At 38.3% G+C, this 17,962-nt stretch overlaps 2 protein-coding genes across 2 annotated transcripts in view; one reads left to right on the top strand and one right to left on the bottom strand.

The window, feature by feature from the left end:
* The first annotated feature begins 5,833 nt into the window (after positions 1-5,833).
* GCHFR (GTP cyclohydrolase I feedback regulator) lies at positions 5,834-13,417 on the top strand. The gene is made up of 3 exons (XM_015814535.1): positions 5,834-5,952; positions 9,560-9,654; positions 12,014-13,417. Exons 1-3 carry the CDS (start codon positions 5,917-5,919, stop codon positions 12,147-12,149), a joined length of 267 nt encoding a protein of 88 aa, XP_015670021.1. The 5' UTR covers positions 5,834-5,916; the 3' UTR covers positions 12,150-13,417.
* Positions 13,418-13,567: 150 nt separating this feature from the next.
* The window catches only part of DNAJC17 (DnaJ heat shock protein family (Hsp40) member C17), a 29,392-nt gene continuing 24,997 nt past the window's right edge, over positions 13,568-17,962 (bottom strand). The window contains exon 11 of the mRNA XM_015814531.1: positions 13,568-13,850. Coding sequence (XP_015670017.1) covers positions 13,728-13,850 — 123 coding nt within the window. The 3' untranslated portion in view covers positions 13,568-13,727. The remainder of the gene's footprint in view (positions 13,851-17,962) is intronic.

Genomic DNA, 17,962 nt, shown 5'->3' with positions numbered 1-17,962 from the left:
ATTATTAGATTTTTATCTCATATTTATTACATTATAAGTAACTAAGGCAATGAACATACATAATGCTCCTTCCTTCTCCTATTTTCCCCACAACAACAACCCTGTGACCTGGGTTGGGCTGAGAGAGAGTGACTGGTCCAAAGTTACCCAGCCGGCTTTCATGCCTAAGGCAAAACTAGAACTTACCATCTTCTGCTTTCTAGGGCAGCACCTTAATCGCTACACTAAATTGGCACTGCTACAATTATTACAACTTGCATCTTCTGTCTTCTAATCCTAACTTTGTCAATTGATGGAGAACACACACTCACACCAATACACATTGATCGGCAAACGTTTATTTATTCATTCAAAACAGCTAAAATGTGTTTTATAGACAGGCAATAATTGTATTTTTTCCATCATTCTTTTGGCCATAGAATTGTAAACCAGGTTACTATCACTATCCAATTTTACTGTTTATGTTAAGCAGTGTAATTGTTTCAGAGATCCCGACTGGGTATACATCAACCTGCATGTTTGTTCAAATATTTCGTGGAAGCCAACAAAAGCTTTACTTACACTTTTATTGTAATATATCTCAGTAAGAAGTTTCCTTTTTAATGTTCAATGTATTTAGCACAGTGCTTTCCAAACCTTTTTCATTATCCAAAACTTTTTACCCAATGTAGGTAAAAACATTTTAAGTCATTGTAATTGGATAATGATTTTGTGTGTCATTACTGCCCCCCCCAAACCACTTTCATCCTATTTTGGGTAATTTATCCAGGTTTGAGAAGCACTGATTTAGATGTGATTGAGACTACATGTCATGAGGTAAGATTTTTTTTGTCTCTTCTACTACCTGTTTTAATTTTTGAAAGATTTTCTCATTATTCAAATAATAGTTGGTTTAAAAATGGTTTTGTTTCATGCTCAAATAACGCAAAGCCATAGCGTAAGACTGAGCATTGCATTTAGTGCTTTTGGTTTGTCAGGTGACGCAGGATTATTTGATGAAAGCAAGTAGAATAGATTTCATTAGATAGATCTGTAGAGCTGAATGGGAAAAGGAAATGATTCTGAGGCAAGGCTTCAGATTATTATTTGTTGTCCTTTTGTTATCTGTGTAGGAATGATAGAGGATCAAGGCTGTGGGAGTTTAAAGTTAGGTCTTAAAGGATATTAAAGATCGTATCTAGACAATAAATTGTACTGCTAGAATTCGGATAGACTTGCTAGCACATCTGCCTTTGTGAAAGTAATATCAAAACACATAAAATTAAACCATATCCCTGTTTTCACGATCCTTGTGGATTTCTTATAAAATTCTTGCCATTAGAATGCGGAATTTCTAGTAAATCAAGTGTGTTTTGCAGATAGATATGCATAAACTTTTTAACGTTTTAAACTACCGGTATTCTGGATCTAAAATTTGAGGGCCTGGCATTATGACCTCAAAAGAATTCTCATAAAATGAGACAAAACATGTTTACTACAGTAAGAATAACCTTTCACACACTGCTATTATTGTAACCCTGCAACCCTGGAAATGAGACGTCATTAAAATTTAATTGTAGCATTGTGTGATCAGTCCTTATCTCTTGCTCAGAGGCCTTTTCCTGGTGACAGTGTTTTGATTTTGTACTTTTTCCAACATCTCTGGGGTCTGACATCTCTAATGTGTGATGTACCTTAAAAGTATGGACTGTGCACAAGTTTTAAACAACACTCTCCCTGCGGTTGCTTCAGTCAGATCCACAAATTGCTGCATTTCTATCAAACAAACAAGATAGTTCTTGTGTCCTGTTTAATTTGGCCCTAAGAATGGTAGTGCAATTGGGCATGATAGAGTTGTTTATGTATATCTAATTTCCAGCAAGCATATCACTATCTGTACCTAGAGCATGTTTCAGCCTTTTGTGTTATTTGTTTCATATGCAAATGTTGCCAAAGCAAAAAAAATCTGCAATTACATGGGATTAAATTAAATTCTTTCTTATCACAATGTCTTTATAGTTGAGAACTCATACATCTCTGAACATCAGTGTGACAGGACTGGTTGGGGTGGGATACTATAGTTGCTTCCAGCTTGCAAGGCAGCAAATCTCCCAAATCTGTTATCTGTTGTGATGCTACTTATAGTAATAGCAATTCTTCATCTGTAACATTTTATTTGCAGTTGCCCTTATGCAAGTACCGAATAACTACTTGTAAATTTTTTCAATAGAAGAGAATATGTGTAGCTCAGGATTGAATTGTGGTGTCCTTCGTGCTCTCTGAGCTTGATTGTTTGCTTGCAAATGTTTTACTACCCAACGAGGCAATACTAGCATTTGCTAGTAAAAAGACCAGAACACATCCCCTTCAGCAGCCAATGCTCAGATAAAGAGGGATTAATATCAAGCAAATAATCAAGCAGAAAAAAAAATATTCCAATCAAGGAACTACTAAGGAGCAAACCACTCTCTCACCGACACTGGTAATGCAAGCTACTGTAAATAAACAGGAACCAAACTTCACATTCAATAGCACTGGTGATGTTACCTAGTTTGCACTTCTTTTTTTGCAAGTGATTTGTCAGACAAGTGTGTGTGCACAGTTTCCCTTGCCCTCCATTTAGCTTTTTGTAATTGCATATTCCTGGTCAGCTATGCCTGCACATATGTGTGCCCCTTTGTCTCCAATGGGCAGTTTGTAAGGATCAAGAAGGGCACTTGGGAGAGGTGCTAAAGGTTAAGTTTTCATTGTTTGGTTTAAATGCAAGTATTTAATTGGTTTGTGTGCTTCTTAAGTAATATGATGTTCCATATCCATTGAACTGGTAATCTTAATTAGCCACAATAATGTCTATCTCAGGGTTGACATCTTGCATTGTTGGAATTTTTGAACCTTAGTTTTTGGGTTGCAAATGCTTATTTTCCATCCTAACTTTGTAACTTTATTTGTGCAGGACTTTTGGAGAAATGAAGTTTACTGATTGGCTGGGATTATACTGTATACCAATCTGTTTTGTATATGCATGGATTGATTGGTTAATTACTTGTCCCAATTTTTTTCAGAACTCCAATGTCTCATATTGCCAAACAGAAACTTTTTTCATATGACGCTACAAGGATCAACAGTGCATTCCTAAGAAAAGATGCAGCTGCTTTAAAGACACATATATAGGTACTACATTTGTATTTCTGCATATCCTAAAGCACTTTTTTCAAATTATTTCCGAGGTACAGCAGAATCCCAGTATTTACAGGATGCTACTGGAATGAGCATGTTTACTACTTTATCAGTCAACAAGTCCTGGAAAGTCAGTTGAAAATGTTTCTTACACTCTTGCAGAAAAATGACCATGCTTGCCAACTACAGTATTTCTACTGTTAAAAAAGCTCTTAGCAAGCAACTTGAGAGGAATTATGGACAACATTAAATCTGCTTTAAGCGTTGTTAGATTTGGAAACCACACCCTTCTTTGTCCAAAGACTTAGCTACCAGACTTTCTCATAATACTAGACTTAGCATTTGCTTACTTGCCCACAGCGCTAGATTTAGACAAAGGTAAGTAAGCAAGCTTACTTAGGGCCTCACATTATGAGATGCTTCTGAAAAATGAAACAAACTTAAGTTTGAGTATTTACATATTGAATTTTCATTTAAAAGTATTTATAATGCAAATAAAACATAAAAACATGAAAAAATAACTTGTTCTTAGATTATCTGCTTTTTGTAGCAATTTTTTTTCAAATAAATGAGAGCTTTACTGGTATTTTAATTTTCCTTTCTGGTAGATAAATCATTGTGACCTCATAGCAAATAATCACCATAAATTTCTTTGCAAACTTCTGTAGACATCTGGACAAACATTAGGATGAGTGTCTTAGGTCAGTATTTGTCTTAAAAGCATCAGATGATCTACTCCTCTTTCTTGAGCTAACTGTGCCATTTTACCCATTGAAAAAAAATGAAATAAAAATAAAAACAGCCATGTTGAGACTTTCAGGATAGGAAGCCGCTAATCCTATATTTTGTGGTTCCTTATCCTATCCCATCACAAAGCCAGAGTACCATGAACAAGAAGGCAGAGTCAGCTAAGCATGTCTCCAAAATTATTTCCTCAGTTTAGTATGATGTAACAGTCCTTCTACAATAACATTAAACAATAAAAGTTCCCTTCTGCAACAAAAAATCATGACAATATCAGGAAGAAGCCAAATCAAAAGATGATACTAAGCACCCACTGACAGCCTGCATTCATCAATGAGAAGGGTATGCTTTTGAGAACTCCTGGCAACTACCTGAACTAGTTCTTGCAGTTTTCTTGGCAAGATTTTGGAAGTGATTTGCTATTGTCTCTTTCCTAGGACTGAGAAAAAGTCACCCAGATGGTGACTAGAGGTCACAATTTCCGGGTTTCTAGCCTGATGCCTTAACATTTATATCAAATTGGCTCTTAATCAATAGAAGGCTCAGAGTATTTAATGTTGCAATTCACCTCCATCTGGAAAAAACATTGACTGATCTTTGATTAAGTCAAGGTGTTAACAGGATGATCTATCCTCATCCTGGCCTTTTAAGTCTTGTTGTACATTCATGGCTGTCGTAATCAAGTTCAGCATTATAGACTTCTTTTTCATTTGATATATTCTGCTTTTATTTTTTGTCATCGTAAGGCAGCATATATACCTCATACTTCCATGTCTTATTTTCCCCACAACAATCCCAGGGCTGAGAGTATAACTGGCTCAAAGTCACCCTGCTGGCTTTCATGTCTAAGAGAGGACTAGAATTCACAGTCTCCTAGCTTCTAGCTTTTTCTTTCAGGAGACTTGGTTCCTTGCATAATATATCCACAACATGACCCTCTAAGACTCATTTGAATTCAGTTCTTATCTCCTGGGATGTTTTTTCTGCTTCAGTTTAAACTACAGACCTTATTATTTGTGCTGATCTCCCATCCAAATACAACCAGGTGTGATCCTTCTTAGTTTTTTGAGATCTACCAACACCTGCTAAGTGCTACCACCTGGGTAGGGGCACAGAAGTGTCTGTAAAGGTATGAGAGAAATGGAAACAAATGATAAAAACAAAGCTACAAGTTCCACTCTGGTCCATGCATCATGATGTTGCACGGGCCAGCATGAAGAGACTGAAGCTTACAGTGAAATGGCATGATGCCACTTTCATCGTTTTAACTAAAATGTTGGATCCTACAGATGCCTCTGTCAGCTTTTATTCCACCGAATTTTCCTTCAGCTCCCAAATTTGGTAGTCATCATATATCTGCCACGTTTCTCAGAATCAGGTATTATTCATATCCTAATTAGGATTATAAAATGAGATGCATACATATTTTTAATTACAATCACTTGGAAATAGGTACAGTAAGCATTCAGGAACATAATCTGTTAGGTGCTAAAGTGCACAAGGATGGTAAATAAATTTGACGGGTAGGGAATGATAACAAGGTGCTATAAAAGAATATAAATGCAAGCAATACCCACTCATCCCTTTACAAGCATTCTGTGGCTGTTCACTCAAAGATGAATAACATGCAGAAATGCAGACAATAAATTTTTATTTGCTGACCGACTATCGAAATGTTCCTTGTTCTGCTAAGTCAGCTGTACAAACAGAGGAAAACCCAATATATTATAAAGAGAAGCTTGATTACTGTACACGTTGGCTTAGTCTTTTCTGGCCACGGTCCAGCATTCCCACGAACTAAAGCAGCCCTAGCTGTGCACAGCCGAAAAGCTTACCTTACGGCCACCACTTCCGTGCCGGCCCCGCCCTTAGGTGGCTCGCTCTTCGATTGGCTGTTCCGGAGGAGGGCGTTAACCTGGTTAGGCAGGATGTCACGTGTGGAAGTGAACTAGGAAAATAGAAGACGCTGGAGCTGCTGCGGCCACCTTCAACACCCTGGTGGGCGCTTAAGGGATCATGCCGTACGTTCTCATCAGCACTCAGATCCGCATGGTGAGCGATTCGGGACTGGGGCTGCAAAGTGGGAGGCTGCGGAAGAGAGCGCGAGAGATCAAGCATGCAGTTATTTTGGGAATGTTGAACTTTTCCTGATTACCCCCCCTCCCCTCCCAAATCAAGAAAGCCAGTGTGTGTGGGAAAACATATCCAGACGGGGTGGGAGCCGATATCTTTATTTGGGTAAAAGTAAGAATGAAAGAATTAGCTGATTTCTGGAAATATTCGTCTGGCGGAAATATATGAACACCGGCTTCTTTCCTTGGTCATATGTATGTAGATATGTGTTGATACAATTTGGTCTAACCCCCTTCATGCCTGGTTTAGTACTAGAGACTTTGGGGATGATAAAATATCTCAGGTCACTTTGTGTAATTTGCATGCAGTTCTACAGTTGGGTATTGTTTTCTTTTCTCAGTTGCCATTTGCTTGGTTGTGCAGATACATGAATGCCACCCATAGCAATAGATTTCTGATGATGCTCCTCTATGTTGGCAGGATCCACCTGTAACTGCTTCTAGAGCAGTGCCTTTCCCAACGTGGTGCCTTCCAGATGTGTAGACACCACAACTTCCAGAAATGGAGTTGGCTGGGATTACTGGAAGTGATAATCCCAACACCTCTGGGCATGAGTTTGGGGAAGACTGCTTTGGAAGGTGTCAGAGTTGCAATTTCTGGATTGGTTAATCTCTTGAAGGAAAAACGATCAAAAGTCACTGGGCATTTTACACAGTGCTTTTTTTCTTCTTTTTGGATACACTTTTGTGCCTCACAGACCATTTCATGGAATCAGGGATCTAACCGCATTGTGACACAATTGTGTGACGATACATTTGTTAGATTTGCCATTGTGTGAACCTATCCATTTTTCTGTAAACCGAGAACCTCTCATCATAGTGGAATTTACTTAGAAGTACATTTCAGATGTGACTGGCCCTGCTTATATAGATTATCTGATCAGTACAGTGAAACATGGAAAAATCTACACGTCCAGAAATTTTAACTTTACAGGTATACAGAAAATTGATGGCCGTTAGTTACTTCTTCTGGCTACTTACATATTACTTTGGGGAAAGGGATACAGAGACTGTGGAGATTCATCATCCCAGTCTTAGGAGAAAATTCCTAAGCTAAACAAGCAAAGTCCTTTTTCTCCAGTGGCTGCATGACATAGATAATTGTTTTTCAGACTTGGAAAATTTAAGATGTGTGGACCCAAATTCCCCAAGCAGGATTCCCAGACATAAATCATGTGTTGACACCCTTCAGCGACCCTGCATTGACTTTTAAAAGTATGCACAAAAATTGAGCAGCAAACTGAATTTCTGTGGATTTTCAACAAACTAGCTGCTAGTGAAAGGAGAAAGTGAAATAGATGCATTAAGTTTCCTGCTCCTCTCCATCTGACACTCTTCTCCCTTTTTTGACAGTAGGTTGAATGTTGAGCAATTAATTTACATCCACTGCAAATCTCAGCTATATTTTATTTCAAAAGAAGATGATGCCCCCACAACTGCAAAAAGTCCTTCCCCTGCTATAAAAGGATCTGTGCCAGCCAATCCTGAATATTGGTTTGAAAAGAATAAAAGTCAGAAAAAAAAGATCAATTGAAAACAAGATCGATTAGTTCAAAAAGATCAATTGAAAACATTTCATGCTGTCTCATGTTCAGCCTGTAGGGGGAGCTATAACAATATGTTATATAACTCTAATTGTAGAGTGTTACACACAAATAGCTACATAGCTCTAAGTAGGTAAAAGTGAATAGGGTATTGTTGCCAACCTTTTGCCAATGGTTTTACTTTGGTTTTATGTAAAGGAAAAACCATTCCTTGTGTCCTAATAGTGAAGTCTTGTGGTTCAGAAATTAAAACAACTCTAAAAAAAAGGTGGGCTGTCAAATGACTGAATTTTGATCATGTGACTGCAGGGGCACTGCAAAAGCCATAACCTCAAGGACAGGTCCGTAACTACCATTTCTTTAGTGCTTCTATGATTCTGTGGAAAAGGGATTTGAGATTGTATCATGAAAATTTTACAGCAAACTTGTTGATTTTTATGGGTACGATTTTAGGGCACTTGTGGAATACGTAGGTGTTAAGAGTGGAATGGGAAGATTTCGCCCCCCTCCCCAACTGGCTCCCACCCTTATCCTCATTTAGAGTGAGAAAAACAACATTGCTACCATAAATTGGCCTCTTTGCTGTCAAATGGTAGTGTGATCTTAAAGTGTTATTAACTCATATGCAGTGCTATGCTTTCATTTAATAAATAAATACTTATGTACCCATCTATCTACCAGAAGGAGCCCCAGGTCTGATTTTAATGAATAGATAAATTCCTCCAGGTGAAGTCAACTGATCAGACATCTTGATTCTAAAATATATAAGGTGTGCTTAATACCTGAGATCAGAAATACCATCAAACTGGATGCTAGTGGAGATCTTTGGCAAATGTGTTGGAAATTACTGGCACGTTCTGAATAATGTCTGAATAATGTAGCATTAAAACTGCTCCATTCACCTATTTTTTTTTTAATCAATGCCTATATATTCGGGGAAGTCCTCTCTGTATGTATATGTGTGTGCGTGTGCGTGTACACCAACGATGAAACCTTTATGTTGATTTGAGTTGCATTGGTTTTCAATGTTATACTGAATTTTGAATGAAAAAGCTCAATAATTTTAATGCTTGTGATATTGATATCATAAATTGTAACTCATTTTAATAGAATATCTCATTTCTTTCTCTTCTCTAGTTTCAATACTTTAAGTAATAGAATGTCAGTGATTTTTAATTATTTTATATAAGGTACGATAGCTCAGTGGCGTTAAGATGCTGGAGGTGGTCTCTGCTCCAGCGGTTTGAGTCCTAGCACTGTGGTGGAGTGACCTCCTGTCACTGGCCTCAGCTTCCGCCAACCTAACAGTTCGAAAACATGCTCTATGCAGGTAGATAAATAGGTACCACTTTGGTGGAAAAATAATGGCGTTTTGTGTAGTAGTGTGAATCCAGCCAATGCCAGACCTACCCCAATGCAACTCCCAAACACAGGGTGACATCAGTGGAGGGAGAAACCCCAAATGTTGCTGCAGAATGCTGTTGAACCTTTCTGAGTGTGGAGCTAGTCCGCCCCTGTGGTGCACTCTAGATAGTGTGCGAGTATGAATTGAACAAACCAGCAGTCATGAGCAGCCAAACAACTACTTTGTATTAACACTGTAGTCTGCTGGTAATGTAACACATTAGATAAATAAATAAATAAATAAAAATACTTTTATATACATGTCACTATGCTGAAATAATACAATGAAATAATGTCTTACAACCACACAATAAAAAGGGAAAAAATAAAATGCATTGTAGTAAATTTAGATACACTATTATGGGCAGGTGTGCAAAGCTGAGTGGTAATAGGCCAATCTCAACCTGAGGACAAAAGTACAGTGTTAAGAGATTTTCATAAACCATCTTGAATTGTGGTTTCTGCCAAGGATCTTTATTATCTGGTGTTCAAATTTTGCAACTAGACGAGAGGTATAATGAAATAATGGGATGATGCTAATGTTGCTTTCGATACAGAAAAGGTCACTTCTCTTTGCAGGAAGTTGGACCTACAATGGTTGGTGATGAACATTCAGATCCAAACCTGATGGACTATCTAGGGGCCATTAAAAGAAACATGTTGGGAAATCATTTGTAAGTATTCCTCTTTTTGCTTCTTGCTTATATCACTGTTTGTTAATCAGTAATTTTGACAACACAAGAGAACTTTCCCAAATCTGGTGCCCAGTTGGGTGGAAATCTTTTATTAACAAACTATATATTCCTAACTTTTTTTGTCATCTTTATTCTTTTGCTCCGAAAAATTGTGTGCATTCTTCAGGATGGATGGATAATTCTGATGCATCTAAGACATTTCTTGAGCTTTTCATTCATCATTTAAATTAAAGCCCAAATGATGACAACAATACTAGAATCCTATTTACTTTAATGATAGCGTCAGAGAAATTTTCATCCAAGCCATTTCCACTCAGTTCTTTTCTTGCTTCAACCCCCATCATTACCCCAGATTGGGCCTGTCTTCCAGTCTAGTATGTTGGCCTCCTGCCAGTTTTATGCCATCTGTTTTCCCTCTGTTTATGCAGCTTTAGAATTTGATGTGCAAAATGTTATCCTTTGAGGCACCATAAATAAATATGAACATAAATATAAATCTTCTTAAGTTACAATATAGTTGTTTTGGCTTAAGATATCATGTTCAACCCAGGCGTTGTGATTTATAAAATATTAACTAATATATTAGTTCAACTCAGCCAGTTGTTCTTTATTGAATGAACTATGAATGAAACAAGGCCTGGCTTACTGTAGTACGTAAACTGGATTAGTTTTCAGGGCACTTTTCTGAAGACCTAGAAAAAATGTAAAATCAGTTGAAAGCAATATTTTAGAATTGAAGATGAAAAATAATAAGTGTTTTCTTTCCCTATTAACTTTTCTCCACAAGTATTGGAAATAAAATTTGGTGAAGAGATCACAATCATATTTACTTAAGTAGTTCAAAAACATGCTATTTTAGAAGCCATTCTAAGCTTTTCATCATGTTGATGTTTACGTCCTTTGACTTTCCATTGTTAGTGATTTCAGAGCCTTTACATGCCCAAGTATGAAGCTGGTGTATAAATAGTGATAGGTCTTACTTTAAAGATGACTCTTCTATTTGGAAGATTGTCAGATGAATATCTCTTTGAAGGTATCTGCTCTTTGAAGGGTTGTGGAGGCCAGTGGAAGGGCAAAGGGCCATGAATATACCCCTGGATACAGTGTTTCCCTGAAAATAAGACCCACCCTAATAATAAGCCCGAGCCTGATTTTTTTGGGGTGGGCCTAATATAAGCCTTACCCCAAAAATAAGCTGGTGGGGTGAGCGTGGCCAACACGAGCAGTGGTGTGGGGGGGGCGCGATGGTGTCTGGAAGCAGCCGCAGTCTGCCAGTCCCTTGGCGCAGAGCAGGTAAGTCCGCACGCGGAGGCAGAGGCAAGTGTTTGGGCACCTATGGAGTGCTTTGGAATGAAGCAATTCACTCAGTTCCGAAGCGCCTCATAGACGCCCGAACACCTTTTCCCCCGAATGGAGATCTGACGAAGATGGAAGCTCCGTCTCCTTGCGAATGGGACACTTGGTGACAGAACTAATCCCCTGTTCGCAAGGAGACGGAGTTTCCAGTCTCTGTCAGATCTCCATCCTGGTCAGCAGTGGAGCATTGCATCCTGAGGAGAAATTCTGTTGCTGCTGCTGCTGGACCAGCCTGGGCTTCTGTCTCCCAAGTTCCACCTTTACCCACTGCCCAGGATTTTCATTTGCGTTTGGGTGCATTTGTCGATAATGCCAAAAATAGTGTCATACCATAAGCGTTGTCCTTTTCATATTTGGGTGCAACATCATGATGCACATGGAAAAAGTGCAGGGTATGTGCCCCAATGACGCAATGCTATTTGTTACTCCCGCCCTTGCCATTCACGTCTCTACTTCTTGTTCTCCTTTCCCTTCTTGCTTTGCAGTGGTGACTGCCTTTTTCACATAAATAACCAGAAGAAGAGGGAAAAAGAACAAAGCCTCAGGGGGATCTAATTCTGTGGCTGCAAACTGTGCAGTTTAGAAATACAAGCCAGAAGGGTCAGTTCATAGATGAAAACAGAACAAATCCAGTAGAGCCCTGTAAAATATCAAAAGCAGATTAGGGTAGAGCTGTATTTGTAACAATGCCCTAACATTTACAATAATATTATAAATAATCCGTTGTTGACTGATTTGTTTATTGGGACCAAATATATAAAACTGGGCGTTATATCTTCATGAGGGTTTGTGAATAAAGCTGTCCCTAGGCTCCATTGCTATGTCCCAAAACTTGGAAGCTTTCAGAAATGTGGGGCAACAAAGACCTAAAAGATTAATCTTAAACTTTTATTCAGTTTACGTTCTCATCAATATAAACACAAATTATTTGAAATTGTTTTTAAAAAAATCATTTTCATATTTTTTGTCTTGTTTACAACAGCTGGGAATATTATGTGAATGATGCTCCACGGATCGTCTTGGACAAGCTGGAGAAGTGTGGTTATCGAGTGATCAGCATGACAGGAGTGGGGCAGACACTGGTGTGGTGTCTTCACAAAGAAATGCTTCATTTTTAAAATATTGCTGTAAACCACCCAGCATAAGCCTGAGATCGCATTGCTCGTCTTCAGGCATTTTGAAGTGAGACTTTTATCAAAACCTGGCTTTAAAATCGTAAGCACCATTACATCATTCTAAGAAGCATCATTCTAAGAAGCTTCACAGCTTTGGGACTGGAATTTCCTGAAGAGATGAATCCTTATTAAGTATTATTTCAGGTACCAATCTGAAACTGGCAGTATTAACTGTTATCGCCACTTTATTGAACGATGACAACTTGGCATTAAATCCACTATATTAGTAACAGTCTCAGGTTAGATCCAGTGTGACATAGCAGAGATATATGATCATGCAGAAAATGTCTGTTAATATTGATAGGGATACTGTTACCATACAAATTTACCTCTATAAAATTACATAATGTACTTAAAGTATACTACAGTGTCCCCATTCAAGAGTGTGACTAGAATCTTGAGATTGTGATATGTGGCTTTTCTATTATCTCTACATGGTATATCTTGAAATAGTACAGAAAAGATTCTTTAAATAATTCCATATAGTTTTTAATTGTACCAACTTGCCTTTTCATTGTTGAGATTATTTACACTATGTCTGCTGAAAACATTCCTAAGTAGCTGATAAAATAATAATAAAAAATAGTAAAATCAACCTAATATTGTATCTCAAACTGTTTGTTACCAGACAGTTTTAAAAGGCTGCCAAAGCCTGTAATATACCAATTGACAATCTTGAGCAAAAGTCTGAAATAATGAGTATCCCGAAGGGTACACTAATATAAAATATACAACATATATTGGCAGGTAATGGGACTAGTGCACCATCTCTCTCTTATTCAAAGAGCTACGTTAGTTTCACATTGTTTTATTGCTGAACTGGAATTGCCAGATAATTAACCCTCTTTGTAATTTGAATTTATTTTAGTTTAGATTGCACTGTCAATACTGATAGGTGGTTCAATTTCCTTGTGATGTAGGTGGCCATGAATGACCACCAGTAATATTTAGAGTCCTAGATAAGAATTGAGAAAATGGGCAAGATCACAATTTAGTTATGAAATTGAGCTGGTAACCAGCTTTCAACCAAACAAATCTCACAGATTTATTACAAAGATAAAAAATAAGGTAACAATAGAACGCTTTTAAACAAAAGATTTTGTTACATCTAAGAAATACGTTGATTGATAAAGAACGTTAGAGAGAAGAGCACGATGAGCCTTTAAAGTCAGACTTGCCATGAGTTGTGATGAGCAGAAAACATTTTCTATCATAGAAAGTGTGCTGTAGAACTCATATTGGTTCAATGAGTAGGGAAACAGGGTGATCAAGAAGGAAGGGATATGGTTTTTCCAAAAGGCAGATTTGCCACTGCTGTATAAATTCCAGATGTCAGAGTAATTTAAGCCATACACCGAAAATACTTGAAATAGATTTTCACTTTATATATCACCCCTTAATTTGGGTGATCAGTTATTCTTCCAAGAAATCTACAGTAGTTTTGAAGTTTTTCCTTCAAATAGTTTTTAATGATTTAAGAATTATAAGCAAAAATGCATGGTAATGCCATTTCCACTTCTACTATGTACAAGACTCTTCTTCATCTTCCTGTTTCATCTTTTCAATTAGCTTCTGCCTCTCAGAAGCTTGCCGCATGCGCATCATCACAAGACTTTCATAATCCCTCTCGGAAACTACTGAATCCTGTGGAAAGAAGTGACTGCAGTTAGTTTCAGAAGCTCCATTAGGTCTTTCATGCATAATTATTTTATTCTGGATCTGGAAAGCATCGCCACCCCAATACAAGAGTACCTTTCAAATGTCTATAGAAATACAGAGTCTACATTTAGCGCAGCTACATTACTACTAATTACTGCATATTGGCAATTTATTTGGCTCTCGGCAAGAAATATTCTTGGCATTTTCAGCTGATCTTAAGATTTTATAGATATTAAAATTACTCTTTACAAACAAAACAAACTTCGCACAGTATACATAGCATTATTCATCTGGCTGGAAAGTGCCAAAAGGAAAAAATGTTTTATGTTTGACATCCCAATATGCTTAATAGTCATACAAATTATTCAAAATTAAGTAGTTTTAAGATCCCACATATTAAAACGGAGCTTAGAACAAATTATTCTAGATTATGTTCTAAAGGTTCTATTCATCAGGTGTATTTCTTTTTGAGAAAAGCTTACAGCTGGTCCAAAGAACAATGGTTTGTTGAAGCATTGCCGTATTTCTTGAACATACAGTAGTCTTTGATCTACAACATTTCTTTTAACAACCATTTGAAATTAAGCATTGAACAAATGGGGGCTATAATCAGTCCTGGGAGCTTGGCAACCAGTTCACATTTAGGACTGGTTGCCAAGCATCAACTGATCACCATTTGCAACCTTCCTTGCCAGCTTCCCCAGAAAGAGCCTCCTGACCTGTGCTGCTCCTCTCACACACACCATCCCTGGTCCTCCCTCACCTACACAGCACCTCTTGCACCCTCCCTGATCCATGTATTGCTTCTCATGTATCCAGCCTGACTCGTGTATCCTCCCATGCACGTTACCCACTTTCCCTGACCAGCGCCTCTTGCACATCCCCTCGCTCCCTCCCCCACCCAGCAGCAAAGCACTTACTGATTTGGAACTTGCAGAGTCCCCCACTAATTTCGATTGTGGGAAGCTGGCAAGAAGTTGCCTTGCCTAAACTGTGAGATTCATTTAAAATCAGCAACCGAGATTGCAGGGATTGCTGTCACTAAGCGATGATGCAGTCGCATTTTATGACTGCAATGCTTGGCAATGAAAATCCCAGTCTCAATTGCCGTCATAAGTCAAGACCAACCTGTATGTATGCCTCCAAGCCTGAAAAGTTTCTGGAGGATTTCTGAGGGAGCTGTAGAAAAGAAACACCCAGCTGAGAGGCCAATACAATGTGAAACTATGGCAGTGATGGCGAACCTTTTAGAGACCGAGTGCCCAAAACTGGTCCCGGCCCACTCCATCCCCTGCCCCGCCCCCACCCCATCTGCCCGCAGGGCCATTCACCGCCTCCAGGGCCTGCCACAGATCGCCCAGGCAGCCCAGCAGCACCATGGTGGCCACGCCCTCTGCCCGTGCCCCACAGCATCAACTGCATGATGGGGCATGAGGGCAGAGTCTTGTCTACGCTGCCTGGCTGCCATGTCCTGGGCTGCGCTGCTCCACGTGGGCCACGCTTGGGGGAGACTCTCCTCCAGGGGGCTGCTGGTGAGGGGGTCGCAGGGGGAGGCAAGGCTGGGGCAATGGCACGTGTGCCCACAGAGAGGGCTCCGAGTGCCACCTCTGGCACCCGTGCCATAGGTTCGCCACCACTGAACTATGGTCTAAAAATAGTGCTTCTCAACTTTTGTGGCTTTTAAGGCGTGTGGACTTCAACTCCCAGAATTCAACTTCCAGAGCTAATGTCCACAAAGCTAAAGTTGAGAAAGAAAAATTACCCATAGAAACTTTGGCACATTTGGAAATGATGGGATGGGAGAGCCAAGGCTATATTCTGTTTCCTTTCAGAGATGATTTTGGAGACACCCTGTAGTTATAGAGCCAGTTTGGTGTAATGGTTAAGGCACCAGGCTAGACACCAGAGGACCGTGAGTTCTAATTCTGCCTTAGGCATACAAGCTGGCTGAGTGACTTTGGGTTCTCTCTCTCTCTCTCTCTCTCTCTCTCTCTCTCTCTCTCTCTCTCTCTCTCTCACACACACACACACACACACACACACACACACACACACACACACACCTCACAGGGTTGGAAAAAATAGGAGTAGGGAAGTGTATTATGTATGCCATCCTAAATTATTTATAAAAATAATACAAGGGGATGAAATCTGTTTCTTGGCAAACCTACACCAATGCATTTCACTCACAAAATTAGGGTACCAGGCACAACCTTATTAAGCAAAAATGAAAAAAAAAAGTTGGGGCTCTAATCCACAAAAATGACTTTGGTTTACCTTTTGGACTGGGTCTGGGATGGGGTACAAACAAAGTGCCATGAAACAAATGGAAAGGCTGAAAGAAGGAAACAAAACACCAAGAGAGGTCTAACATGGCTATCCAAACCAATTTGCTATAAAGTTCATACATGTATGTAAAATGTTATGAGACTATATACTGGTTTTTGCTTTAACCCTGCTAGCATTTTAGAAATTTCACGCTGGCAAACATCTTACATTTAGGTTAGTTTTCTTCTGTGATGGCACACATTAGCAAACGATATGGGATTGACACATTAAATCATGTATTTTTAGGATTAAGGCAGGAAACCTAACATAACAGATATTAATAATGATTTAAATGATACTTTGCAAGCAGTGATTTTCTCAATATCAAACGCTATGCAAAATGCAGCAGTAAATTGCTATCACATATTGTCCAGAGGCATCTACCTGACTTCCCTTGCAGACAAAAGCTGACCTAAATCTTTAAAGATAGGTGTTCTTTATTGTCTCATCGTCTATATATGCTACATAAGCGAAAGTATACTTATATAGTGTTGTAAGTAGTTTTGTTAATTATCTGGCCAATCAGATTAGTTGAAAAGCTCTATACAGAGAAGAAAGTGGATTACATCAGTTCCAAATTTACTCACGTAGCCTTGTAAGAAAGTATTGCTATAGAAATTATAAAGTGAAGAAGTCTGAGTAGACTTGTAGGCTTCTACACCTCTCAATAAGGGAATTGGTTTCAGAATGTTGATTTTAATGTTTCATTGAATATTAAGTATGATTTAGGAAATCTTAATGCAGGAACATTATTTCTAAGACTGATAGATAGATATTGGTACAATTTATCATCATTTTCTTGCTATCTAAAGAAGCAGCTAATTCATATATAGAGTATAAATAACATTCATATAAAGGAATTCTCTTTATATGAATATTTACAGTAGCCATTTTACCTATGGTAAATGAAAGCGATCTGATATTCATTTATTAAATTTAATGTATTGAATCTTTTGCTCATATAGCTATTACGAAACTGCATTAGTACTTCCTATTATACTGCAGTAACATGAAATTTCTCCTGATTCTAAGGAAATTAGACCTTTATACACAACACTACACTGCAGACACTCCTGATTTTACCTAGACTGTAGCACAGCAAGTTTCACAGATAAGCAGGAACTGAAACAGACTTCAGGGTATCTCTACCCAAATATCCACCACTATATCATACTGACTCACATTAGGATGTCTGGAAAAATACTTCTTTGCATAAGTTAATGAAGGCAAGAGTGATTACAGGAATAGAAGAATAAATTAGAATTTATCTTGTTGATAGGCGAACAATGTTGTTTCAAGTCTTATTTTAATTTGATGTTGACAATAAAGGATGAAAGAATAACTTTTAGGAAAATAAACTAATATAAGTTCCTTACAAAAAGGGTAATATTAAAAACAGCCATGTAACCAGAGTAAAGAAAATACTTGGAGGAACAGCTGAAAAATTGTTATAGAATCTACAAAAATGTCACTTTTTAATACCACAAAGATAAGACCCAAGTTCGATGGAGAAGCAAAAGCATTAGACAAAAACACGGGCAAAGACGATTTAAAATATCCCAGGCCATCAATTTTTTTCCTAACCATTTGCCATGTTATTTGATGTAAGTCACTAGTACTGGAATTCTGTGTTTTATTGCACCATCCTCATTTCAATACAGGGGAGGGGAAGGGAGGAAGAGACATTCTATTTGAAACTATATGTGGAATTACATAAATCTCTTGGAGCTTGGCCAACAGAATTAAATTTGCTGGGTGCTCTTTTATTT

The sequence above is a fragment of the Protobothrops mucrosquamatus genome, unplaced genomic scaffold (assembly GCF_001527695.2).
Source record: "Protobothrops mucrosquamatus isolate PMUCROS unplaced genomic scaffold, P.Mucros_1.0 scaffold261, whole genome shotgun sequence".
Taxonomy (NCBI): Eukaryota; Metazoa; Chordata; class Lepidosauria; order Squamata; family Viperidae; genus Protobothrops; species Protobothrops mucrosquamatus.
This window is presented reverse-complemented; position numbering and strand designations above follow the sequence as displayed.